General features: G+C 34.6%; 3 protein-coding genes across 14 annotated transcripts; 2 read left to right on the plus strand and 1 right to left on the minus strand.

The window, feature by feature from the left end:
- The first annotated feature begins 11432 nt into the window (after positions 1-11432).
- On the plus strand, positions 11433-13936 carry LOC105839115. 4 transcript variants are annotated; one of them, XM_036287254.1, is made up of 8 exons: positions 11436-11676; positions 11768-11896; positions 12279-12335; positions 12473-12526; positions 12598-12732; positions 13130-13383; positions 13479-13623; positions 13740-13936. In XM_036287254.1, exons 2-8 carry the CDS (start codon positions 11860-11862, stop codon positions 13859-13861), a joined length of 804 nt encoding a protein of 267 aa, XP_036143147.1. In that variant the 5' UTR covers positions 11436-11676; positions 11768-11859; the 3' UTR covers positions 13862-13936. The 4 variants fall into 4 exon arrangements, with proteins under 4 accessions (XP_036143146.1, XP_036143148.1, XP_036143147.1 ...); XM_036287253.1 differs by lacking the exon at positions 11768-11896 and having other exon boundaries at positions 11433-11676; XM_036287256.1 differs by lacking the exon at positions 12279-12335 and having other exon boundaries at positions 11437-11676.
- A 183-nt stretch (positions 13937-14119) lies between these two features.
- Positions 14120-17487, minus strand: LOC105832043 (putative nuclease HARBI1). 2 transcript variants are annotated; one of them, XM_012672642.3, is made up of 5 exons: positions 17349-17487; positions 16392-16591; positions 15680-15820; positions 15188-15455; positions 14120-15104 (listed from the first exon to the last, which is right to left on the minus strand). In XM_012672642.3, exons 3-5 carry the CDS (start codon positions 15817-15819, stop codon positions 14577-14579), a joined length of 936 nt encoding a protein of 311 aa, XP_012528096.1. In that variant the 5' UTR covers position 15820; positions 16392-16591; positions 17349-17487; the 3' UTR covers positions 14120-14576. The 2 variants fall into 2 exon arrangements, with proteins under 2 accessions (XP_012528096.1, XP_012528095.1); XM_012672641.3 differs by having other exon boundaries at positions 17312-17433.
- Positions 17488-18364: 877 nt separating this feature from the next.
- LOC105832042 (putative nuclease HARBI1) lies at positions 18365-22037 on the plus strand. Of its 8 annotated transcripts, none has more exons than XM_012672638.3 (6): positions 18394-18499; positions 18609-18638; positions 20688-20978; positions 21039-21314; positions 21393-21516; positions 21594-22037. In XM_012672638.3, exons 3-6 carry the CDS (start codon positions 20943-20945, stop codon positions 21842-21844), a joined length of 687 nt encoding a protein of 228 aa, XP_012528092.1. In that variant the 5' UTR covers positions 18394-18499; positions 18609-18638; positions 20688-20942; the 3' UTR covers positions 21845-22037. The 8 variants fall into 8 exon arrangements, with proteins under 8 accessions (XP_012528091.1, XP_012528092.1, XP_036143005.1 ...); XM_036287112.1 differs by having other exon boundaries at positions 18414-18499; positions 20879-20978; XM_012672637.2 differs by lacking the exon at positions 18609-18638 and having other exon boundaries at positions 18365-18499.
- The last annotated feature ends 14 nt before the right edge of the window (positions 22038-22051 follow it).

A 22051-nucleotide genomic window follows, 5' to 3' on the forward strand; every position in this document is an offset into this window, starting at 1 on the left:
ATTGTTTTTTCCTGGAAAATATTTTATTTCAAAATTATATTGGGATAGATAGGTCAATTCACCTAGTTCTTCGTCCGTTCTGGCTTTTATATTCATCTTCTCTAATGGTTTATGGTCTGAAAAAACTGTGAATTTTTTTCCTATAAGTCGATATTGCCAATACTTCAGTGCTTCTTTTATTGCCAGGCATTCTAGATAAATAGCTTTTTTTCTTCTCTGAGTATCATTAAGTTTTTTGGAAAAATATGCTACTGGTTTTTTTTCATTATTCTCTTGTGGCTGTTTTAGGACCGCTCCCACGCCGTGTATACTTGCATCTGTGTAGATGTGTATTGGTAAATTATGATCAAAAATTGCTAGAACAGGTTGAGAGCAAAGTAATTTTTTTATATGTTCAAATGACTCTTGACATTCATCTGACCAAATAAAATTCTGTCCTTTCCTTAATAAGTTATACAAAAGATCTAATATTATAGAATTATTTGGTATATATTTGTTATAAAAATTTATTTTCCCCAAAAGTTGTCGAATATTTTTTTGTGTTTTTGGAATAGAAAAATTTCTGATTGCAATTAGATTATCTTTCAAAGGGCTAATCGAATTTTCTTTTATTATGTGCCCTAAATATTTTACTGAATCCTTTGCAAAAATGCATTTTGATAGTTTTAATCTAAACCTTCTTTCAATATCGCGTCCAATAGTTTTGTTAAGTGACTAATATGTTCTTGAAAAGTTTTTGAGAAGATCAGAATATCATCTATGTAATTTACCGTAAATTCCAACAAGTTGTGTTTTCTTATTATGTTGCTTAATATCCTTTGAAAAATTACTGGCGATGTTTTTAATCTAAAAGGTAAACAAGTTCACTGAAAGTGTCCTTCTTGAGTCACAAATGCGGTTTTTTGTTTATCTTCAATTCGTAGAGGGATTGACCAGAATGCTGAGTTTATGTCCAGCGTTGAGAAAAATTTACAATTTCTTGTTTTTTCTACTAAATCTTCAATTAATGGAAAAGATTGTGATTGCGGAACTACAATTTTATTCAAATCACGGAAGTCTATACATAATCTTAATTTTTTTTTCTCTTCTCTTTTATATGCCAAGGTTACTGGAGCAGCAAACGGACTATACGATTCTTCAATTAGATTTTTTTCTAGTAATTTTGATATTTGTTGTTCTATTTCTTTTTTATCCTCAATACTATATCTATATGGTCTTTTACTGCAATATTTATCTATTAACAAATCAATACAAGCTTCATAATCTTTTACTGTGCCTATATCATATTTATCTTTAGCAAAGATTGATTTATATTTATTAATAAGTTTATCTATTTCCGATTTTTCTTGAGTATCCAAATGGTTTGTTGAGGCTTCAAAATTTTTCACTTTTATATGTTCATTGAAGTTGATTTTATATTCTTTTTTGTTTTTCAATTTATTCTTATTATTATTAAAATTTATATTTTCAAAATTTCTATCTGAAAAGTCCGGAGTTTTTTGTGTAATTTCTAATTCTTTATTTTGTATTAATTTAAATTCTTTTATACAGTCAATCCAATAAGAAAATCGTAATTAAAGCTTTAATTATCCACTACAAAAACATCAATGTTTTTCTCTGTAGCAAAAATTTTTGCTTTTATTGTTACCATTTCATCTGTCTTTTTAACACCATTAATCGTTCTCAGGTTTGCAATTTTTGTATCATCACTTCTTTTTGTTTGTAAACGTAATAATTTTGAATTTATTAACGAAACATTTGAACCAGAATCATAAACTCCAAATACTTTAAACGTTCCATTTATTAATACTTTGATTTTGATTAATGGTGGTATTACAAGTTTTTTGGATCATTGTTGTTTAATTCCACTTCTAATTCAGAATTGTTTACATTTTTTATTTGATGTTTTTCTTTTCTGTCATCTTTAGTTCTAAACCAACATGAGGACTCAGGGTGACGAGTACCTTTATTTGTTTTTTCGCAAATTTTGCACGGTTTTTGTCCTTCAAATTTTTCTCTGGTATTAGGAGTTGTATTGGTTTTTCTCTCAAAAATTTTTCTGTTAATTAAGTGTTCCAATTTTCCAATTTCATTAAAAAGATCTTCAGTTTCCTTTAGGTTCTCTGTCAATCTTATCTGTTACATAGTTTGGTAGACCTGCTGCAATGAGATCAATTAAAGTGCCTGTATCAATTGATCTCCTTATCTCTAGTAAAAGCCTTTCTTTTTTTAAAGCATAATCCAGCAACGAACCTGTCTTGTATTTGAACAAGAACGCATATCTGATTGGAGTCCATCCTTTATTTGCATACGTTTCGCAAAAATTCTTCTTCCATTTTTCCCATTCTGAATTTAGTGTAAGTTTGATAAGCATTGAGCTATACCAATCTAAACATGACTTCTCTAAAAATAATCTAAAAATTTCAATCTTCTCCTCATCTTTCTTTATATCCAATCGGTCACACTCTTTCTCGAAACCTTCTATCCATTGATTAACATTGGAGTTTTTCCCTGTAAATTTCTCCATGACAAACTTTTCTGATAGTTTTTTAAAATTATGGTGTCCAGATGTTTGTGGGTTACTTTCAGCGAGCTTTTCTAAAATTTTTGTCAATGACTCTTCTGAAATATCAGCACGTTTAGTTTTCTGCGTAATCTCTTCTAAGAAATATTCTCCAAATTGCATATTTCCTTCTTCATTTATGCAGGTATTTTTTAACTCTTCTGTTAAAGTAATCCATATATTTCTTTTTTGGTGTCTTTTCCGTAAAGTATTTTTTATTTTCCCATAAGCCGGTGTATTTGTAATAAGTTTATGTAGACTTGCCGTTTGTAACACTTCTGGGATACCGAAAGTCCGATCTTCTATTGTTGCAATTGAGGTTATGGCGATAACATTTGACTTTCCGTCATTACCCAGCAAACACAAAGTTACATGTAACGTGCCTGTTAGTTATAATTTCCCACTCAACAATGTAATTGTAATATAACACGTGTGTTATATTACAATTACATTGTTGAGTGAGAAATTATAACTAACAGGCACGTTACATGTAACTTTGTGTTTGCTGGGTAGCTGGTTTTACCACGAATTCAAATTGTAACTTTTTCATACTTTTGAGAATAGTTGCCAAAAATGTCGTTTTATAATGTGTTCCTTTTTTATTTGTAAGAAAATTTGCGCAAATGAATAAACCGGATTAGTTTCTCTGTAAACAAAGTTTTATAGATTTATTAATTTCACATTCACTATTTACATTATGTACAAGAGTAGATCCAAGGTTCTTACCTGTAAACAAAGAAACAACATTTAAGGTTTATTCCTTGCTATCTTTCTCTGGTTACACTTTACATAAACTGATTTACATATACTGATTTAGTCTCTTAGTTTCACTTAATATCTGTGAATGCGTGTTTATCCCACTTTCTTCTTTTCCCCTTCTTCTCCGTAGGCTTTACTCTCTCATCTTGCGCTCAAAATGCGTGGCAAATTCGAATTTGATTTAAACTTAAAGTGACGTCGATTTTCTTTACATATATAATATTGTAACGCGCGCGCTCGCGGAAAAGGAATAAGGCACACACTCTTTAACTGAAAGAATCGAACAGCTTTATTGCAATTATCACAAAGCGTCTGTACAAGCTCGAGGTCGCTCTCTGAATGTTTTATTCCTTGTTTATTCCCGTTGCTCCGGCTCTTGACAGCTGACCGCCGCCGCCGATCGATATTCCCGATCCGACAGCTGACTCGCGATCGCAGAGTATACCGGGCAGCGCACGTAATACTGCCCTCCCTCTTAAAGATTGTCGTCCCGACAATCCGGAAGGCAATTCGACGCGCCTCTCTGAGTCGACGCCTCAGGATTCCTGGACGATTTCCTACCCTCTACGTGCAATTGCAGCGAGTACAATGGGCCACGTCCATCCGAGCTCGCCTCCACTTGACTGGAAACTCTCATGCATCTTCCCTCGAAGAGCTGATTAGGCTCCTTCGCAGAGACTCTTATGCTCGATTCCAGTTTTCCGCTGCCCGTGCTCTTCCATCTTGAGCCTTGAGCACTTCTCGCTTCTCCGCGCCGGGTCTTGAGCGCTTCTTACTTTTCTCTTTAGGATCAGAGGGGGAAATAATTTCCGTGGACCCAACGCTTTTTTAAAGCTCTCTGTCCTCTGCCTCGGCAGTTGCCCAAAGTCCCACGGGAAAACTACGGTCAAAAACCGTGGGAGAGGCAGACTTGAGAAAACATCCCAGATCAAGAATTCAGTTTCTCACTTCTTCCCAGCTTACTCTAATGAAACTGAAACAAAACGAAAGAAAAATCAACAGTTTTAACTCTTTCTTTAGAACAAAACATTCTTCCCCTCCCTTCACGCTCGCGTACAGGCTCAGGCTCGTTTCGGCTTCGTAAAGAAGATTCTAAGACTAATTTCTTTTCTGAAAAGGAGCTAAACGGTTTGCATGAACGACTATATTTTTCAAGCGGGAAGATTTCTCTATACAATATAAAACATCTCCAAGCTTTTTCTTAATTTTCCAAGGTCCCTCCCAAGAACTCTGCAACTTCGGGGCCTTTCCTACCACTCGTCTAGGATTAAAGAACCAAACCTTTTGTCCCGGCTCATAAAGCACTCGCCTAGTTCGTTGATCATACCAGAATTTCGCATTCCGGGAACTGATGCGAAGACGCTGACGGGCGAAATAATGGACTACATCGAGTCTGTCTCTGAATCTGGAAACAAAACTTCCACCTTTTTCCTCCTCTTCTTTTTTAGAAGGAACATCCTCTAAGAAGATCTAAAGGCAGACGAAGACTATCTCCCAGATATATTTCAGCCGGAGACGCTCCAGTAGCCTCCTGTTTCGAAGATCGAAACGCTAGTAAAAACAAAGGAATCCACCGATTCCAATCCTTCTAATTTTCGCAAACGAATTTTGCCAGATAATCCAAGATGGTACGATGCTGACGCTCAACTTGTCCGTCCGATTGCGGATGAAGAGGTGTTGTTCGCGTCTTTTTCATTCCTAATAGAGTTGACACTTCCCGGAAAAGTTGAGATTCGAAATTCCTTCCTTGATCAGTATGTAACTCCAAAGGAATTCCATGTCGAGAAAATACTTGCTCAACCAATGATCTCGCAACGGTACTAGCTCTCTTGTTTTTGAGAGGAATCGCTTCTGGCCATTTGGAAAAACAATCCACGATTACTAAGAGATACCTATTCCCCGAAGAAGAAATCGGCAAGGGGCCAAGGATATCTACTTGTATCCTCTCAAAAAGAGCGCCCACATTGTAAGTCTGCAAAGGAGATTTCCCTTTTCCGACGGGGCCTTTCCTTGCGATGCAAACTTTACACGTGGCACACCACCTCTCTACATCCTTTTTGCTGGAAGCCCAATAAAAATGTTTACGAATTTTCTGGAGGGTCTTGTTTACGCCAAAATGTCCTCCAGAAGGAGAGTCATGGGCCTCTTCTAAAATTTCCTGTACCTTCTGTCGAGGGACGACGATTTGAAAAATACTCTTCTGTAAGTTCGGAGAAATCCACCTCTTATGAAGGACACCATCGATCATAGTAAGTAAGTCTCAATGCGACCAATAAATCTTTAAGGAAACCTCTTCGGAAGCGAGTTCTTGCCAACCCGGTCGACTACCAGCTTCTTTAGCCTGTATTATTATTGAAGTAACGGGATCTTGTAGCTGAGCGGAGCGCCATTCTTGAGAACCTCCTTCGGAGAAAAATATTCGACCAAAGATTCCTCAGACGTCCCTTTATTAAACTCGACCTTAGCACAATACCGGCAGGGCATTTCCAAACATGGACGCCTCGAAAGTCCGTCAGCGTTTCCATGCGCTTTTCCACTTCGATAGAAGACGTCGAAATCGTATTGCTGAAGACGTTCCAACCATCTGGCCAATTGCCCTTCCAAATTCCGAAAAGACATCAACCATCGGAGACTAACATGGTCTGTTCTCACAAGGAACTTCCGTCTATAGAGGTAGTGATGAATAGATTTTATTGAATCCACAACCGCAAGGAGCTCTCGATGGGTCACACAATAATTCCGTTCCACTTTGCTAAATACACGGCTGAAATAAGCGATGACCCTTTCCTCTTCTCCCTGTAATTGAGAAAGCACCGCCAAGATGCTATGATTCGAGGCATCGGTATCTAACATAAACTGACCTTCTTCCGAAGGAAAAGATAAAATTGGAGGACAAGTCAAAACATGTTTCAAATTTTCAAATGCCTCTTGACATTCAAGAGACCAAACAAATTTATTCTCTTCGGACAATTTATACAATGGTTTTGCTAAAGTTGCAAATCCTTTAACAAACCGTTTATAATATGAACAAAATCCGAGAAAACTTCGAACTTGCTTCTGCGTTTTTGGAAGCGGCCAATTTTCAACAGAAGAAATCTTTTCTGGGTCTGTTGCAACCCCCTCTGCAGAAATAACATGTCCAAGATATTTAACTTCTCTTTTCATAAAAACACATTTACTGGGATTAATTTTTAAATTAGCATTCTGCAAACAAAAAAAAGCTTCTTTTAAATTATTCATCATTTCCTCAAAATTTTTTCCAAAGACAATTACATCATCCAAATAAACAAAGCAAATTTTAGAAATTAAACCTTTTAATACTTTTTCCATCAATCGCTCAAACGTAGCAGGGGCGTTGCAAAGACCAAAAGGCATAACTGTAAATTGCCATAAATCATTTCCAATAGAAAAAGCAGTTTTCTCACGATCCTTAAGATCTAGGCTTACCTGCCAATATCCGCTCTTTAAATCAATGGTACAAAACCACGAATTCCCCGTCAAACAATCTAAAATATTATCAATCCTCGGAAGTGGATAGGAGTCCTTTTTCGTTATCTCATTTAGCTTTCGAAAATCCACACAAAATCTCATAGTTCCGTCTTTCTTTTTAACTAAAACGGCAAGGGAAATCCAAGGACTGCTAGACTCCTCTATTACCTTTTGAACTCTCATCTCCTCCAGAATTTTATTTACTTCCGTAAATGTAGGGGAATTCGGTGAGGTACCTGCTTAATAGGGCGAGAATCACATAATTTTATTTCATGACATAAAACATTACAATTCCCGGCAACAATATTTTCGGAAAAGACATGACAAAACTCAATCAAGAAATCAGAAAATATTTGCTTTTGAGAAGAATTCAAATTCCGAGAACTTTCCTCAAGAATCCGCGAAAGAGAGTTGGAGAGCTGCAAAGAACAGTTCTGCATTCGAGAGCAGACAAGCCCGCGCTCCTTCACTTCGCTCCCCGTCAAACCAAAAGCGCTCTCAAATAATCCGTCCAAAATTCCCGCCTTGGAGAGAAAATCCACTCCAAGTATACACTCATCGACAATCTCCGCGACATAGAAAGGCAAAACAAAACAAAATTTGCCCAAAGAAACTGTGGCTTTCACACGAGAAATTATCGGGACCTTTTCTCCAGTAGGATATCTTAAATCACAAAATTTTATACGCTCATGCTCAAGAGAAGCCGCCATCTTGGCGCTTAAAACCGAAACGTCCGAGCCTGTATCAATTTTAAAGTAACACGGTTTATCATTCAAAGAACCCCTTACGCAACAGTGGCTGCGCACGTTCGCGCCCATGCCCCCGACCCGTCGCACAAGAACGGCCTTGCCACGCGCGCGAAACGGGGCTAGAACTCCGTCTGCCGAGCGAGCCCCTATCAACCCGACAGAATTCAGTTTTCCGTCTTCCCCGCCGCAGGACATTCGGGCGCGGAAATGCCCGGTCGCCCCGCACTGCCAACATTCTTTATTTTTACGTTCTCCTTTCTTAAACGATTCCTTAAAATTTTTCTTTTCTTTTTCCTTTAGCCCAGAAACTTCCTTCCGTTCCGCGCGGAAATTTCCGTTAAACTTTTCCGGAAAACAGCTTTGATTGATGAATTTAAGCGTTTTCGCCCGTTCAATCGCGACTCTTAAAGATGTTATCCCCTCCACCTGAAGGGTACGTTTCACGAATCCGTCTGACAACGCGGCAATAAACTGCGAGCAAGCAATTTTGTCGCGCACTTCATGTGTACATTCAGAATACGCTTTCCGGGAAAGACGCTCTAAATCCGCGCCCAACGTCGCGTAATCCTCACCTGGACTCTGCTTCCGATTCGTGAATTGAGTATAAAAATTTTGCGCGAGCTCGCTCTCCCCAAAACGGAGCTCCAATTGCAATTTAAGCTCTACGAAAGAAAGAGAGCCCTCACTCGCGGGGCAGGAGTCCAGCAACGAACGCGCTTTTCCCCGTAAGCAGGAAGCTAACACCACCGCCTTCTCTGACTCACTCCAACGATTCGCGTTCGCGATGAGCGAAAATTGTGTCAAAAATTCGCGTAATGGGGACGTTCCATCGAAAGTGTCCGGTTTTAATTTTATACCAACAGGCGCCTGCATGTCCCCCCACGTCTCCATGCTCGCACCGCTCTCACGCAACGCGCCCCCCACGTTCCCGGCCGAACGAATATTATCGGAGAGACTTAGCTGGTTCTCCGTCGCTCGGGAAGACTGCAGCCGTCGAAGTGCCTCTACGAACTCCCGCTGCTGCTGCGCCTGCTCCTCTCGCATCCGCCGGAGTTCCTCTAATAGAAGCAGGAATTCTGGCGCCGCTGCTCCTGAAGGAGGCCCGGGAGTCTCGACGCGTCTCTCTCCAGTCTCTCGCTCCAAATCCCGTGCGTCCGCTCTGTCTCCCTCCGCAGCGGCAGAAGCGTGGGATCGAGTCACCACAGGGGAACGAAGGATGGACATCTTCGAATTCTCCGCTCTTTCTCGTCTTTTCACTCCGCGCACTTATCACTTAAATCCGCGCGCGCTTCACAGGATCCGACGAACGGATCCCGGACGAGCCCCTAAAATTGTAACGCGCGCGCTCGCGGAAAAGGAATAAGGCACACACTCTTTAACTGAAAGAATCGAACAGCTTTATTGCAATTATCACAAAGCGTCTGTACAAGCTCGAAGTCGCTCTCTGACTGTTTTATTCTTTGTTTATTCCCGTTGCCCCGGCTCTTGACAGCTGAACGCCGCCGCCGCCGATCGATATTCCCGATCCGACAGCTGACTCGCGATCGCAGTATACCGGGCAGCGCACGTAACAATATAAATAATAAACTATATTAATATTCGTAGACTCCAGTAATTAATAACAGTCAAGAAATATTAAAAGCCAACGAGAGCCGGCACAGGATATTTTTGTGCAGTATGAACTATTTTTATTGTTAATCAATTTGCTTCAAGGCATTGCAACGCAAACTACATTAATTACAATAATATAAAGCGCAACAACATTTAGTACAATATTACAATTTGCTTTAATAAATTATTACAGACGTTTCGACTTCATGTTTGAGTCCTCTTCAGTGATAAAATCTATGTTACTGTTGTCTTTAATATTATGATGGTGTCATTTCAGTTACTTTTAGTTGTCATTGTGGAGAAATACATGTTTGTCAATTTGCATCGCGTTTTGTCCGAATTATGCCTACAGAAATTTATTAAGCTGATTATGCCTGATTGCACTAATAAGATGAGTGACAGCGAATAACTTTTAACTTAACTTACATTAGATTGATGCTGCAGGTGACATGATCCCCTTAGATAGAGATATTCTTTAAGCGTTTATCTTTGTCCGTGTCGCAAACCGAAATGAGGCTCATGGGTATATATTATTATGCTGTACAAGGTTATTGATAGGAAGAAGCTACACGATGTTTTTAAAGTATAAGATCTTCATATATTGAGTTGAGTAATTCGGGTGACCTCCTTTTGGACACGTAACGATTAGACACCGTTCGATTGGATACGCACGATTGGACACGCACGATTGGACACGGCTCGATTGGACACCGCACGATTGGACACCGCATTATTAGACTCCGCATTATTGGACACCGCACGATTGGACACCGCATTATTGAACACCGCACGATTGGACACCGCATTATTAGACTCCGCATTATTGGACACCGCACGATTGGACACCGCATTATTGAACACCGCACGATTGGACACCGCATTATTGGACACCGCATTATTGGACACCGCACGATTGGACACCGCATTATTGGTCACCGCACGATTGGACACCGCATTATTGGACACCGCAGTCCTCTAGTGAATAACATTTATATATCATATGACAGATTATCTAACCTTAGAAACATCTGGCAGAAAAAAGCTTCGATTTGCCAGAAAAAAAATTGAATTTTAAATGTCTATATACGTATTTTTAGGAGCATCTTGTTTTGCGTGGAAAGTTTGAAACCTATGTAATGCAGAACATGCTCGCACGCACACACACACACACACACGGGGGAGTGCAAGGGGGGCCTTCGGCCCCCCCTCCCGCACTCAAGTCCCCGTCCAAGTCGCTAATTCATGTAAACTATATTAGAAATCTGCATACACACACGTGAATGTGTGTGTGTGTGTCCAATTGTACGGTGTCCAATAATGCGGTGTCCAATCGTGCGGTGTCCAATAGTGCGGTGTCCAATCGTGCGGTATCCAATAATGCGGTGTCCAATAATGCGGTGTCCAATCGTGCGGTGTCCAATCGTGCTGTGTCCAATCGTGCGGTGTCCAATCGTGCGTGTCCAATCGAGCGGTGTCCAATCGTTACGTGTCCAAACGAAATACTCCCGAGTAATTCTGTATCATGTTGTAAGTTTATACCATTGTCTTGTTTTTTGATATATATCATTTCTGAAATTAATCTTTTAGACAAATTTTTCTCTTTGTCTAATATCATTACATGTTCCCAATCAAATTCGTGTGAAAGATCTTTTCTGGGATCTGTAATTACAGAATTCTGCGCCGAATTTCTCTTGATGTGGTTTCTATGTTCTCAATATTCTTGTTTTTAATAATCTACTTGTTTGTCCAACGTACAAAGCATCACAATCTTTACAATTGATTTTATACACTACGTTCGACTGCAACAAAGGTGGAGTTGTGTCTTTATGTGCTTTAATATATCTATTCATTTTGTTTTGTATCGTGTAAGCTACTCAAGTTTCTGATATTCCTTTAATACTTCGACTCATTTTTTCCAATGTCCCTTGTAAATACGGGATCGTAAAATAGACACTTTTCTCCTCCTTGGCTGCCACATCGTCCGCAACTGAGTCTTTTTTTATTGCAAAATGAAATGTGTATTTTATGTTGTATTCTTTCATTGATGGTTGTGAATATGAGTTCTAATAGATATCCATTATCCAATAATGTATTAATAACTAGCTTTAAGTTCGTTACTTGAAAAGCGGGATGTGACAATAACAATATAAGACTCTGGGTGCGTTCGGGGAGACACTATTAACACTACGAACGCTAACGCTATCTAGACTGTTCGTGGAGCCAATAGCGTGGTAGTGATAGCGAGTTCCGTGAACAGCTATAGCGCAGCAGACGCAGTTGCGCAGTTGCTTCATGACGAATAATAGTTGTGAATCGTGAATGTTGAACGGTTAGAACAGTCGAAAAGATTGTTATTTTGTTATGCAAAGTGAGTTGCAAGGTTACAAAATTAACGCAAATTTATTTTCTAAATGAATTTTGTGGAAATACATTTATACGATGCAGATTCGCAAGAAGTATTTACATTAAAAGTGAATCCAAAGGATGCTGTTAAAGCAGAAAATGGTGAGTTAAAAATTTTGTTCTATGTTTTTACTATTATTTTAATTGTAAGTCTTATATAGGCCAGTACTAACAGTCGAATTTCATTTTTAAGACCAATTTAAGTATTGTCGTAAGATGTTAACTACTAATCATACATGTGGACATCTATACATGGACTAATGTCCTATAAGATTAAATGAAAATATGTATATTTTTATTAACAACTGTGGGAAGAGAAAGGGTGAATAACATATTGCTTTATTGCTTGTTATAATTTTACTAACTATTTCATTTCTTTCATGTTTTGGTGTTTTTTTATATTTTCTTTGTATGGGAGACAGTCCGAGTTTTCAAGTCTGTACTTAAATACAGTCAAATTTTATATAATAAGTGTAATATTCTATCATACTTTTTTGGGTTTATTTAATTTAAATATATTTCAGAGCTACATTTTTCTACATGTCACACTTTTTTTCATGTAATCTTAAAATGTTATAAAATACTTTATTTTAATTTTCCTCTTATTTATTCTTTTTCTTCCTTTTAGTCATCTTTATATTGTTTGTACGTCTTTTTTCTTATTTCTAAAAATTCTCTCATATTATTTGCTAATGGCTTTGTAGATATGGCTTTTGCAACAGCATTATTAAAATATGCACGTGAGAATGGTAATAAAAGTGGTGAGTTTTTAATAAAAATTTGAAGTCTTTATATATGGATAAATTTGTCTTGATTGTCATATATATAATATATATTAAATGATTAATGTAATATTAACTTTTTAAAATTTTACCTTAAAGTTTATTTTTTTTTTTAGGAAATGCACCAGCATTACCAAAAATTCTTCCTTCAAATATAATTGAAAAACCTGGTTTGTAATTTTTTGCTTTTTCTTTTAATTACAACATGATCTTTTATACATTACAACATGTATCTTTGTAGATACTCACATAAACTTTGTAGCATCTCCAGATAAAGAGTTTGCAGTAGATACTGCAGCATGTTTAGCCTCAACTAGCAATGCCTCAGGAGAGGATCCATTAGATATTTCAAACGTGGACGAAGAGTTTGCAGAAAGTAAGTAAATTTTAAATAATGGATGTATTCCTGAAGTGCTCATTGAGTTATTATAGGCCAGTTTTAACGGCTAAATCAACCGCTGTATTAATTTTCGTGTTGCATCGTCATGCCGTAATTATATATCCCTTGCTCAAATGTTTGAGCAATTTGTTTCCATGCTCTTATAGCTGACTGTTGATCTAACCATGATCAGTGAAATTGGTTTAAACAGTAATTGAAAATGATTGATTTTTATCTTTGGATTTAATAAATTATTTTCAATTGTTATTTAGTCGTTCAGTGAACGGTTGTGCTTTTGGACCTAATGTTTTTACTCGTAATAATTCATGAATCTAGTACAATGTTATATATATATATATTTATGTGTGTGTAATGTTTTTTGTTTGCAATATAGGTTTTAGATGGTCTCGTGAAGCAATTTTGCTGTTGTTGGAGGAATACAGACAGCGAGAGCAAAATATGTCCTCAGGAAAAATTAGCCACAAAAAAGCATGGGAACAAATTGCTCAAACATTGCAAAGTAAGGGATACATGGTCACAGCAAGACAATGCAATACAAGAGTAAATACTATGAAAAGAACGTATAAAACAATAAAAGACCATAATAAAAAATCAGGAAATGATAAGCGATCATGGCAATATTATGATGTAAGTGTGATGTATACATGACTGAAATGTATGATAAAATTGTGATTAATTTTTTTATTTTGACACAAGTTTATAATATTTTTTTAATTGTCTAGGTGATGGAGAATTTTCTCGGAGAGAAGCCGTATATGGTGCCTTTGTCGACTATTTCTTCCACTGGTGAAGTAACAGAAAAACCAGCAAATATTGACTCCGCATTTATTAAATCAAGTATTGCCACTGTGTCTGGAAAGTCAGCATGTAATTAGTTTATTGTGATTTAAATTAGAACTTTTGATAGTACTTGAATCCAAGTTCTAGCAAAAGATACAAAATTTTTTCAATAAAAAATGTGAAAAAAATGTGTATATTTACAGGTAAACGTAAGCACGCAGAAAATGAAGAGAGAGAGAAAGAAAGAGAAAGAAGACACAGGGAAAAAATGGAGATAAAAGAAAAATTATTAGAAAAATTGGACAAAATAATTGAAAAACTATAAAACAACCTGCAATGCACTCACACAAAGGTCCAAACTTTTACTTTTTTTAAAAACTTTTTTGTTTACTTACGAAAACGTAACTTTTACTTTTTTATAAATTATATTTTTTGTTTACTCGCGAAGGCGTAAACTTATTTTTTATAAAACATTTTTTGTTTACTCATAAAAGCATAAACTTTTTTACATTTTTTGTTTGTTATGTATAAACAATTTTATTTTAAAATGACAATTATTTTTAAGAACAAGTGTGATATTATGTATAAGATTTTTATTTATAATACTTGTGATATTACATTTAATATACTAACTTGTAATACATAAAATACAAAATATATTGATATAAATATAATTCTTTACATTTTTATAATAAAAGTATTTTCTACATATTTATCACTTAGTTTCGACATTTCTTTATACAACCTCCAGTATATTTTTAACAACTAGCAACAAATAATTATATTAATTTAATGATAAGTGGTTATGTGAAAAAATATTAATATTAAAAAAACATTAAAATAAAGATTAAGTTTAAAATAAAATAATTTTAGATTTAAAAAAAAAATTACGCTTTAATCTTTTTAGTTATTCGTTAAATGTATAGTTAAATTTCAAATAAAATAGATATTGCAAACATAATTCTAAATATTTTTCTAAATAAATGTTTCGTATAGAAATATATAGATAAATAAATGCTTTATATAAAATCCGAACACTATTATACATGTCTAATTCGTAAGGTTTTAGATATCATATCTCTTTTGGCACTACCTGCGCAAGCAGGTACATTTTCAGCATTGTCTTCTATCACATCCATTGTCTCCTCCATATTTAATTCAAGATCAATTTCATCGCCTCTCATTATACAAATGTTATGTAGTATGCAACATGCAAGAATATGCACAGGAATTAGATCGACTCGATCCATGGCGAAAATAGTTAATAAACTTCGAAATCTTCCCTTTAACAAGCCAAACGCTCTTTCAATGACAATCCTTGTAGAGGCATGACAAAAATTGTAATTTTTTTGTCGGTGTGTTAAGTGACCATTATCTCGATACGGTATCATCATATTTTGATGCAGTTTATAAGCCGAGTCATCAATTAAATGGCTATCTTGGGGAAATTTTGTTGCATTTCCCAAGTAACTTTGCACTTCAGACTGACGGAATACTCGTTGATCATGAACAGATCCAACATGTCCAACGTAACAATGAGTAAATTGGCACTTGTGATCACAGATAGCCTAAACAATAAAAAAAACATAAACAATAAATATATATTATATAAAATTAAATAAAAAACATTTGGGATAAAACAATAAAATACCTGAAGTTGAATAGAGTGATGTCCTTTCCGATTGATATAACACTCAGGATCTTTTCTTGGGGCTGGAATGTTAATATGCGTGCCATCTATAGCACCAATGACTTTGGGAAAACCACTTGTGTTTTCGAATCCTGCCCATACTTCATTTACTCTTTCATCTGAAAGCCATTTAATAATAATAGGTGTGAGCTCAACGAGCGCTTTTACAACTCGTCTCGTTATGTACAGTGCAGTGCTTCTGCCAATGTTAAATCGTTCACAAATCGACCTGAGCATAGAGAAATAAAACATAGAAAAAATAACTTAATTGAAAATTTTATAATGATTACATTTATCACAAAAAGTACCTTTGTAAGCAATATATACACAAATAAAGCAAACTTATGCAACATATAAATAAAAGATTGACAAATTAGACTTTTTCTTCTAAACAAATTACTTCTTTTATTAAACAAAATTATTGAAAAAATTTTACAAAAGATTAGTACTTACCTAAAAGAATCTGGAGTAGCTAATCTCCATAATGCCAACAAAAATAGTGTTCGTGGAGGAATCATAGGTGTTCCATACGTTGTCCTTTGTAATTTATGTTCAATACACGATAAAATGTAATCGCAGGTTTCAGGAAACATCCTAAACACACACACTAGTTACATTCTGCATCATGTCTACCAAAATAGAAGTACACATTATATATATATATCAATGTGTAACTCAGTGATAAGTTCCTACATATACGCACGTACGCACATACTCACACTCACTCACACACACACACACACACACACACACACACACACATACACACACTCGTTCACTTACACATCCACGCATATACACATACAGTCATCATGGTTAATATTTACTCTATTTTGAAATTTATCTAGAATATTTTTAAAACAATATGCATTTCTATGGCAAAGAAATAAAGCCAGGGCTTAAATTTCAAACTTGTAATAAGAAATTCATATAAAAAATTGTAGCATGTAAATGTAACATTACACGTTTGTTGACTGATATATAATTTTTTACACCTTAAATTATGTACCACTCAGTGAACACAGCATCACTTTTATATGCAAAATTGTTTTCAATGCAAATTTGAGAATCAGGTCCCAAAAATGTAAAAAATTTTTTTATTAAAAAGAAAAATTATTAATTTAATTTTCTTTCTATAAAAAAAGAGATCATTAATAAATCATACCTGAAGTGGGCTTTAATTCTTCTTTTGTTAACGCCGGTATAACTCTTTCCACATAATTTTCAATTCTTGGAACACGTCTTCTTGGATTTACGTTCCTTCTTATCATTTCTAATTCTTCGTCACTTTCAGATGATGAAGACTCTAATTCTCGCACTATAAGTGCCACTGCCAACAATAATCTTTTATTTTGTTCCATTTTTCTACAAATTAAAATTAAATTAATTAATAAATTTGTATTTATTTTAAATAATATCATATTTGAGACTTCGTGCCTAATATTATTTTTCAATGTAAATTTATGTACTTTACCCAATGCACTATTATGTCATACACTGTCGCTCTTAAAATGTATTATTTCAATATAAATTTTAAAATAATTTGATTACATTAATAATCAATTTAATTGATAATGATACTTAAGTTGTTTACATATTCGTGATCTATAAATCTATATAATCTATACAGAAAAAAACTTGCATTTCAAGACAAACAGTACAATGCGCAGTCTAATGAATTAGAATAGTATATTATATTATTATATACATATATAAATAAAAAAATATTAGACACAAAGATTCAGTCTTGACCACCCTGATATAAATATATTAGTGAAATATTTCACTGAAAATATTTCTTATTTGATTGTTTTTCATTATTATATTCATTGAGATTCATTAAAATGCGTTAAAATTCATTAAGGTTTATTAAAAATCTTTAATACATTAAAATTCATAAAATTAATTTGTTTAATAAATAACAATAAAATAAATTTTAAGAATTTTAGAAGTTATAATAAATTTGAATAAGTATTAAGAAATTTTAATATATTTTAATAAATTTAATAAATTTCGATGAAATAGATCAATTAAGAGAGATTTTCAATTAAATATTTTCATTAAGACATATAAACAATTTCTTACTTTCTACTTTCAAGATCACGCATAAATTTTCTCTAACCTTAAAAGAGAGATGACATGTGTTTAAAATAGACAATGGTGGGGATTGAGCTAAACGCTATCCATGCACTACCTCGGAAGCAGTAGCATGGATAGCGCGCGCTTATGACGTCAAACACTACGGACAGTGACGTCATCGTAATTTTGATAGCGCTATCCAGCGTCTCCGCGAACAGCGGTAGTAGCGCTAATAGTGAGCTCCCCGAACGCACCCTCTGTCAATTAGTCCCAGCATCTGAACTTCCTTTCGCATCATCCTTTTTGTCATAAAAGGGGTGTAATCTGTCATAAGGGCTTTCTCTTCTTGGCTATTGGCTCTCAGGATGTACAGAGCTCTTCTCTTTTTTCTCTATTCCTTGTTCCTCTCTCTCGGTGATCCTCCCCTCCACCTCTCGTTTTACAACATTTTAGTCGAACATAATCGAGTCTTACGAAATAAACCGAGCTCGCATAAGTGCTCTTCTCCCCGCAATCAGAGCTCCCCTCGCCCTAAGCAGGGCCTATCGCTCGGGAGCGTCCCAGATGCGCACAGTAATAAACGGATACAGCAGGCTGACAAAAGAAGTGCACCAAGTGTTAATCGCGAATGGATATTCTTACAATGGATTTTACGTCACGTATAATTTTCTCGGAATTGAAACTGTTATATTAAAAAAACTTTCAAGAATGTTTAAATTTCCATTTTATTTTTGGAATCAGCGATATCGAAAACCTTGGGATATAAAACTTCAAAGAAATTGGAAGTAAAACACTATTCCTTTTTTCGATTTGTTTACGTGTGAAGTATCACTGAAGGGGATAGCTGACGCGCCACTTTCGCCGAAGTCAATTAAAAATCCGCCATTTTACTAGCCTACTTGGATTGGTGCTATTGTATGCATAAACTTTGTGTACATGTGATGTGCTAGTGTGCGTGCGTGCGTGCGTGCGTGCGTGCGTGCGTGCGTGCGTGCATAATAAAGTTAAATTCATATTATAATGTACAATATAGTGGTTTACGCATAACAGCACATAGCCGACTAAAATAGCGGATATGGCACTGTCAGCTATCCAGATATTCAGATCAGTGATTAGCATCTTAAGGAAATGCTACATTGTTCGTCAAACTTAATCGAAGTTGATAATGTCATTCGTGCACATCATTAACAAAATGTATGTATTTCTTTTACAGATTTAGAAATGCTCTTCCAGAATTAAAGTACATGTATTAATAACAGCTTATGAATTAAACTTCATCCAAAAATTAAAAAAATTTTTTCAGACTGCTCTCACATAGCCCGTAATATTACAGGTATTACAATATTTCAATATCATAGTAATATTACAATTCTTTTTAATATTACAGTAATATTATAATAATATTAAGAGACACAGTAGTGGCTCGCGCCAAGTGAACGCGCAACGCGAGCCCGACCGTGCTATTTACGCGAGTACGCGACTTGCGAGCACCCGAGATTATCGGATCTCAGAAACGGCTAAACCGATTGAGTTCTAACTAAGCTCAATCGAAAGCTTGGGGTCGATTTGTATCAGAAAACTGTTTTTATTCTTCCTCTATGTGCCCTATAAGTGGAGTATATTGCAACGCAAAGTCCGAAATGTCAAAATTTTATGTAAGATACGTCATCGTCGTCGTCGTCAACCTTGGTGGTATCTATAGGTCTGTTTTTTATTCCTGCACTGCTGCACTGATGCAATAAATTAGAATAAGACAAATATATTTTTTCTCATTCTAACTTATTGCACTAGTGCAGCAGTGCAGGAATAAAAAACAAACCTTATAAGGGGGCCGACGCACAGTGGGAAAAAACGAGACGTTAAGGGACAAAAATCTGTACTTACGTCAATTTTCAATCGAATTCGATGAAATTTGGTATCCTATGAGTTTTTTGGTCGCTAAATCTGAATTCACTGCCAAAAATTAAAAATTCGATATAGCAAATCTACCATGACTAACAAAAGTGCTATCAAAATGGTTATTTTTGTTGGGATATCAAGAAATCTGTCTGTATGAGCAAAAAAAATTTTTTGGATGTGCACTAGACTGTTATTAGTTAACTGCAAAAATAAATCAATTTATTCAAACAATAATTAAGCCTTCTCACCGCGTCAAGGTTACAGTCTACAAAGAGGGTTTTTTAATTTTTTTACATTTTTAAAATTTTTGTACGTTTTTTTGTATTTTTTATATTTTATATATATTTTTATTATTTTAATATAGTTTAAAATTATTGTGATTTGTTTTATTTATTTTCACTTTCAATATCATTTTCATCATGTTCTTCACAATTACTTAAATTCACTAAAGTCACTAAACTAATTGAAGTGTTTGGTTTAGGCCCGAATTCATAGTCGTTTCTCAAATCTTAAGACTTAAGAATTTCTTAAATCTTAAATTATTTCTTTAAATTGTAATAGCTGATCTTAATTGCTTTATAGTCTATGGTTTAAGAACGAATAGGAAGAGAGCGCGCGAGAGTTGAAAAATAACCTTTAATTCGTAAATTTAAACTGTGGTATAAATACTAAAGTGTGGTAAATATAAAGACAAAAAATAATTACTTTAAAAGAGTGACAAATAAAAACCGTATCATTATAATTTTTTTAATATATCATAACATACAACGAAATACAAAAAACTATAAGAAAATAGGTTTTAATTTTATATTTTACGACAAAAAACTGCAGTTGTGTAAAAAAATACATCTGTTTTGTTTATCGAATGTTATATTTGTAATTAAACTAGTACGTATTATGTAGATAAAATTAACATTTATATGTAATTATATTAAATAATAATTTACTGTGTGTGTGTGTGTGTATTATCTTTTATATATAATACAGGGTGTTAATAAACCTCTGCGTGATATTTATACCATCATGTAGCCCACAAAAATCGAACTCTCTAACATTTTTCGAATCCATGCATATAGCTCTTACAATTATATTGTCGGAAAATAGTGAAATATGGCCAATGAATGCACGGGGCGACGGCACGAATATCTTTCCTCGCAGCAACAATCGTCTTGTTCCCCACGTTCACGCTTTTGTTATACCCATTCATTGGCCGTATTTCACTATCTTCCGACAATAATTATAAGAGTTATATACATGCAATCGTAAAATATTAAAGAGCTTTTTGTCTTTGATTTTCGTAGGCTACATGATGGTATGAATATTATGCGAAGGTTTATAACACTCTGTATACATTGCATCTTTTTGAAGTAATAATTATATATTATCTCTGTTTAACATAATATTGAATTTTATATAATACTTTAAAATAAAATTTAACTTAATTATTGCTTATTATTATTACATTGTTATTTTATATTATTAGATTACCATGGCAAATGATCTAGATGAATTTTTGGATTTTATGAATATTAGAGAACATTATCCTGTTAGATTACAAAAGCGTTACATAAGAGATCAATCAAACCCCTTTGAATATTATGTTGAAGAAGCTTTCACTAAGCGTTACAAGTTTACAAGTTAACGATCAAATAATGCATTTTATATTACCATTAGTAGAAGAACGGTTAAAAAGGCTGATAACAGAGGCTTGCCAGTATCTCCAATTTTCCAACTTATAATGGCCCTTCGTTTTTATGCGACTGGAAATTACCAAGTTAGTATTGCAATAATGCATAAAATTATCAACTTTTTACTACTAACAAACGATTTTTAGACTGTTACAGGTGATCTAAAAGATTTTTCGCAATCCACTGTTTGCAGATGTATCCAAAGAGTATCAATAATACTTGCTGAAAGATTACATAATTATGTAAAATTTCCGACAACTGTTGACGATCAGCAAAAAAATATTCGCAAATTTTATCAGATTGCTAGATTCCCTAACGTAGCTGGATGCATAGATGGTACACTGATAAAGATTGCTTGTCCTGCTAAACAAATTGAAGAAATATTTCGCTGTAGAAAAGGTTTTTTTGCTTTAAATATATTGGTAAGTATATAGATAATTAATTTAATATTTTTATAAAGTAATTAATTAATAAAACTTATATAAACATTTCGTATATAGGCTACTGTAGGTCCAAGAGGAGAGTTTTTGTTTATAGATGTGCGACACCCAGGTAGCACTCATGACAATACCTGTTTTGATCGTAGTGCTTTAAAATTATACTTTGAGCAAAATCTAATAAAAGGTACAATAATAGTTATATTTTACTTTGTAATGAAAAGGAATTTTGGTTAAATATGGTGTAAAGAATTCATTTTTTAGGTTTACTATTAGGTGGTAATGGATACGGTTGTAAATCGTATTTACTTACGCCAGTATTACATCCAGTAAATCAATTTAAACGCGATTATAACGAAAGCCATATAAAGACAGGAAATATTATTGAAAAAACATTTGGTAGATGGAAAAGAAAATTTTCGTGTTTGAAAAGAGGGCTTTTGAATAAATTAGATAATGCCATTGCCATCATTTGTGAGCTACCGCAGTACTTTGGAATTTGCATATTCACTTAAATTATCGAAATGATAATTTTGAGGAAATAGAATCAGAAAATGCTGAGTATCTCGATGCTGATCCTCCTTGTGATATAAATGGACCAGATTATCGTTTAGAATTTATTACAAGACATTTTACAAATTAATTTTTCTTTTGTAAGTTTACAATTATTGTAATATTATTTTAATAAAAATAAATTTTAGACACTGATTTCTACAGTTTAT

The sequence above is a fragment of the Monomorium pharaonis genome, chromosome 5, assembly GCF_013373865.1.
Source record: "Monomorium pharaonis isolate MP-MQ-018 chromosome 5, ASM1337386v2, whole genome shotgun sequence".
Classification (NCBI taxonomy): Eukaryota; Metazoa; Arthropoda; class Insecta; order Hymenoptera; family Formicidae; genus Monomorium; species Monomorium pharaonis.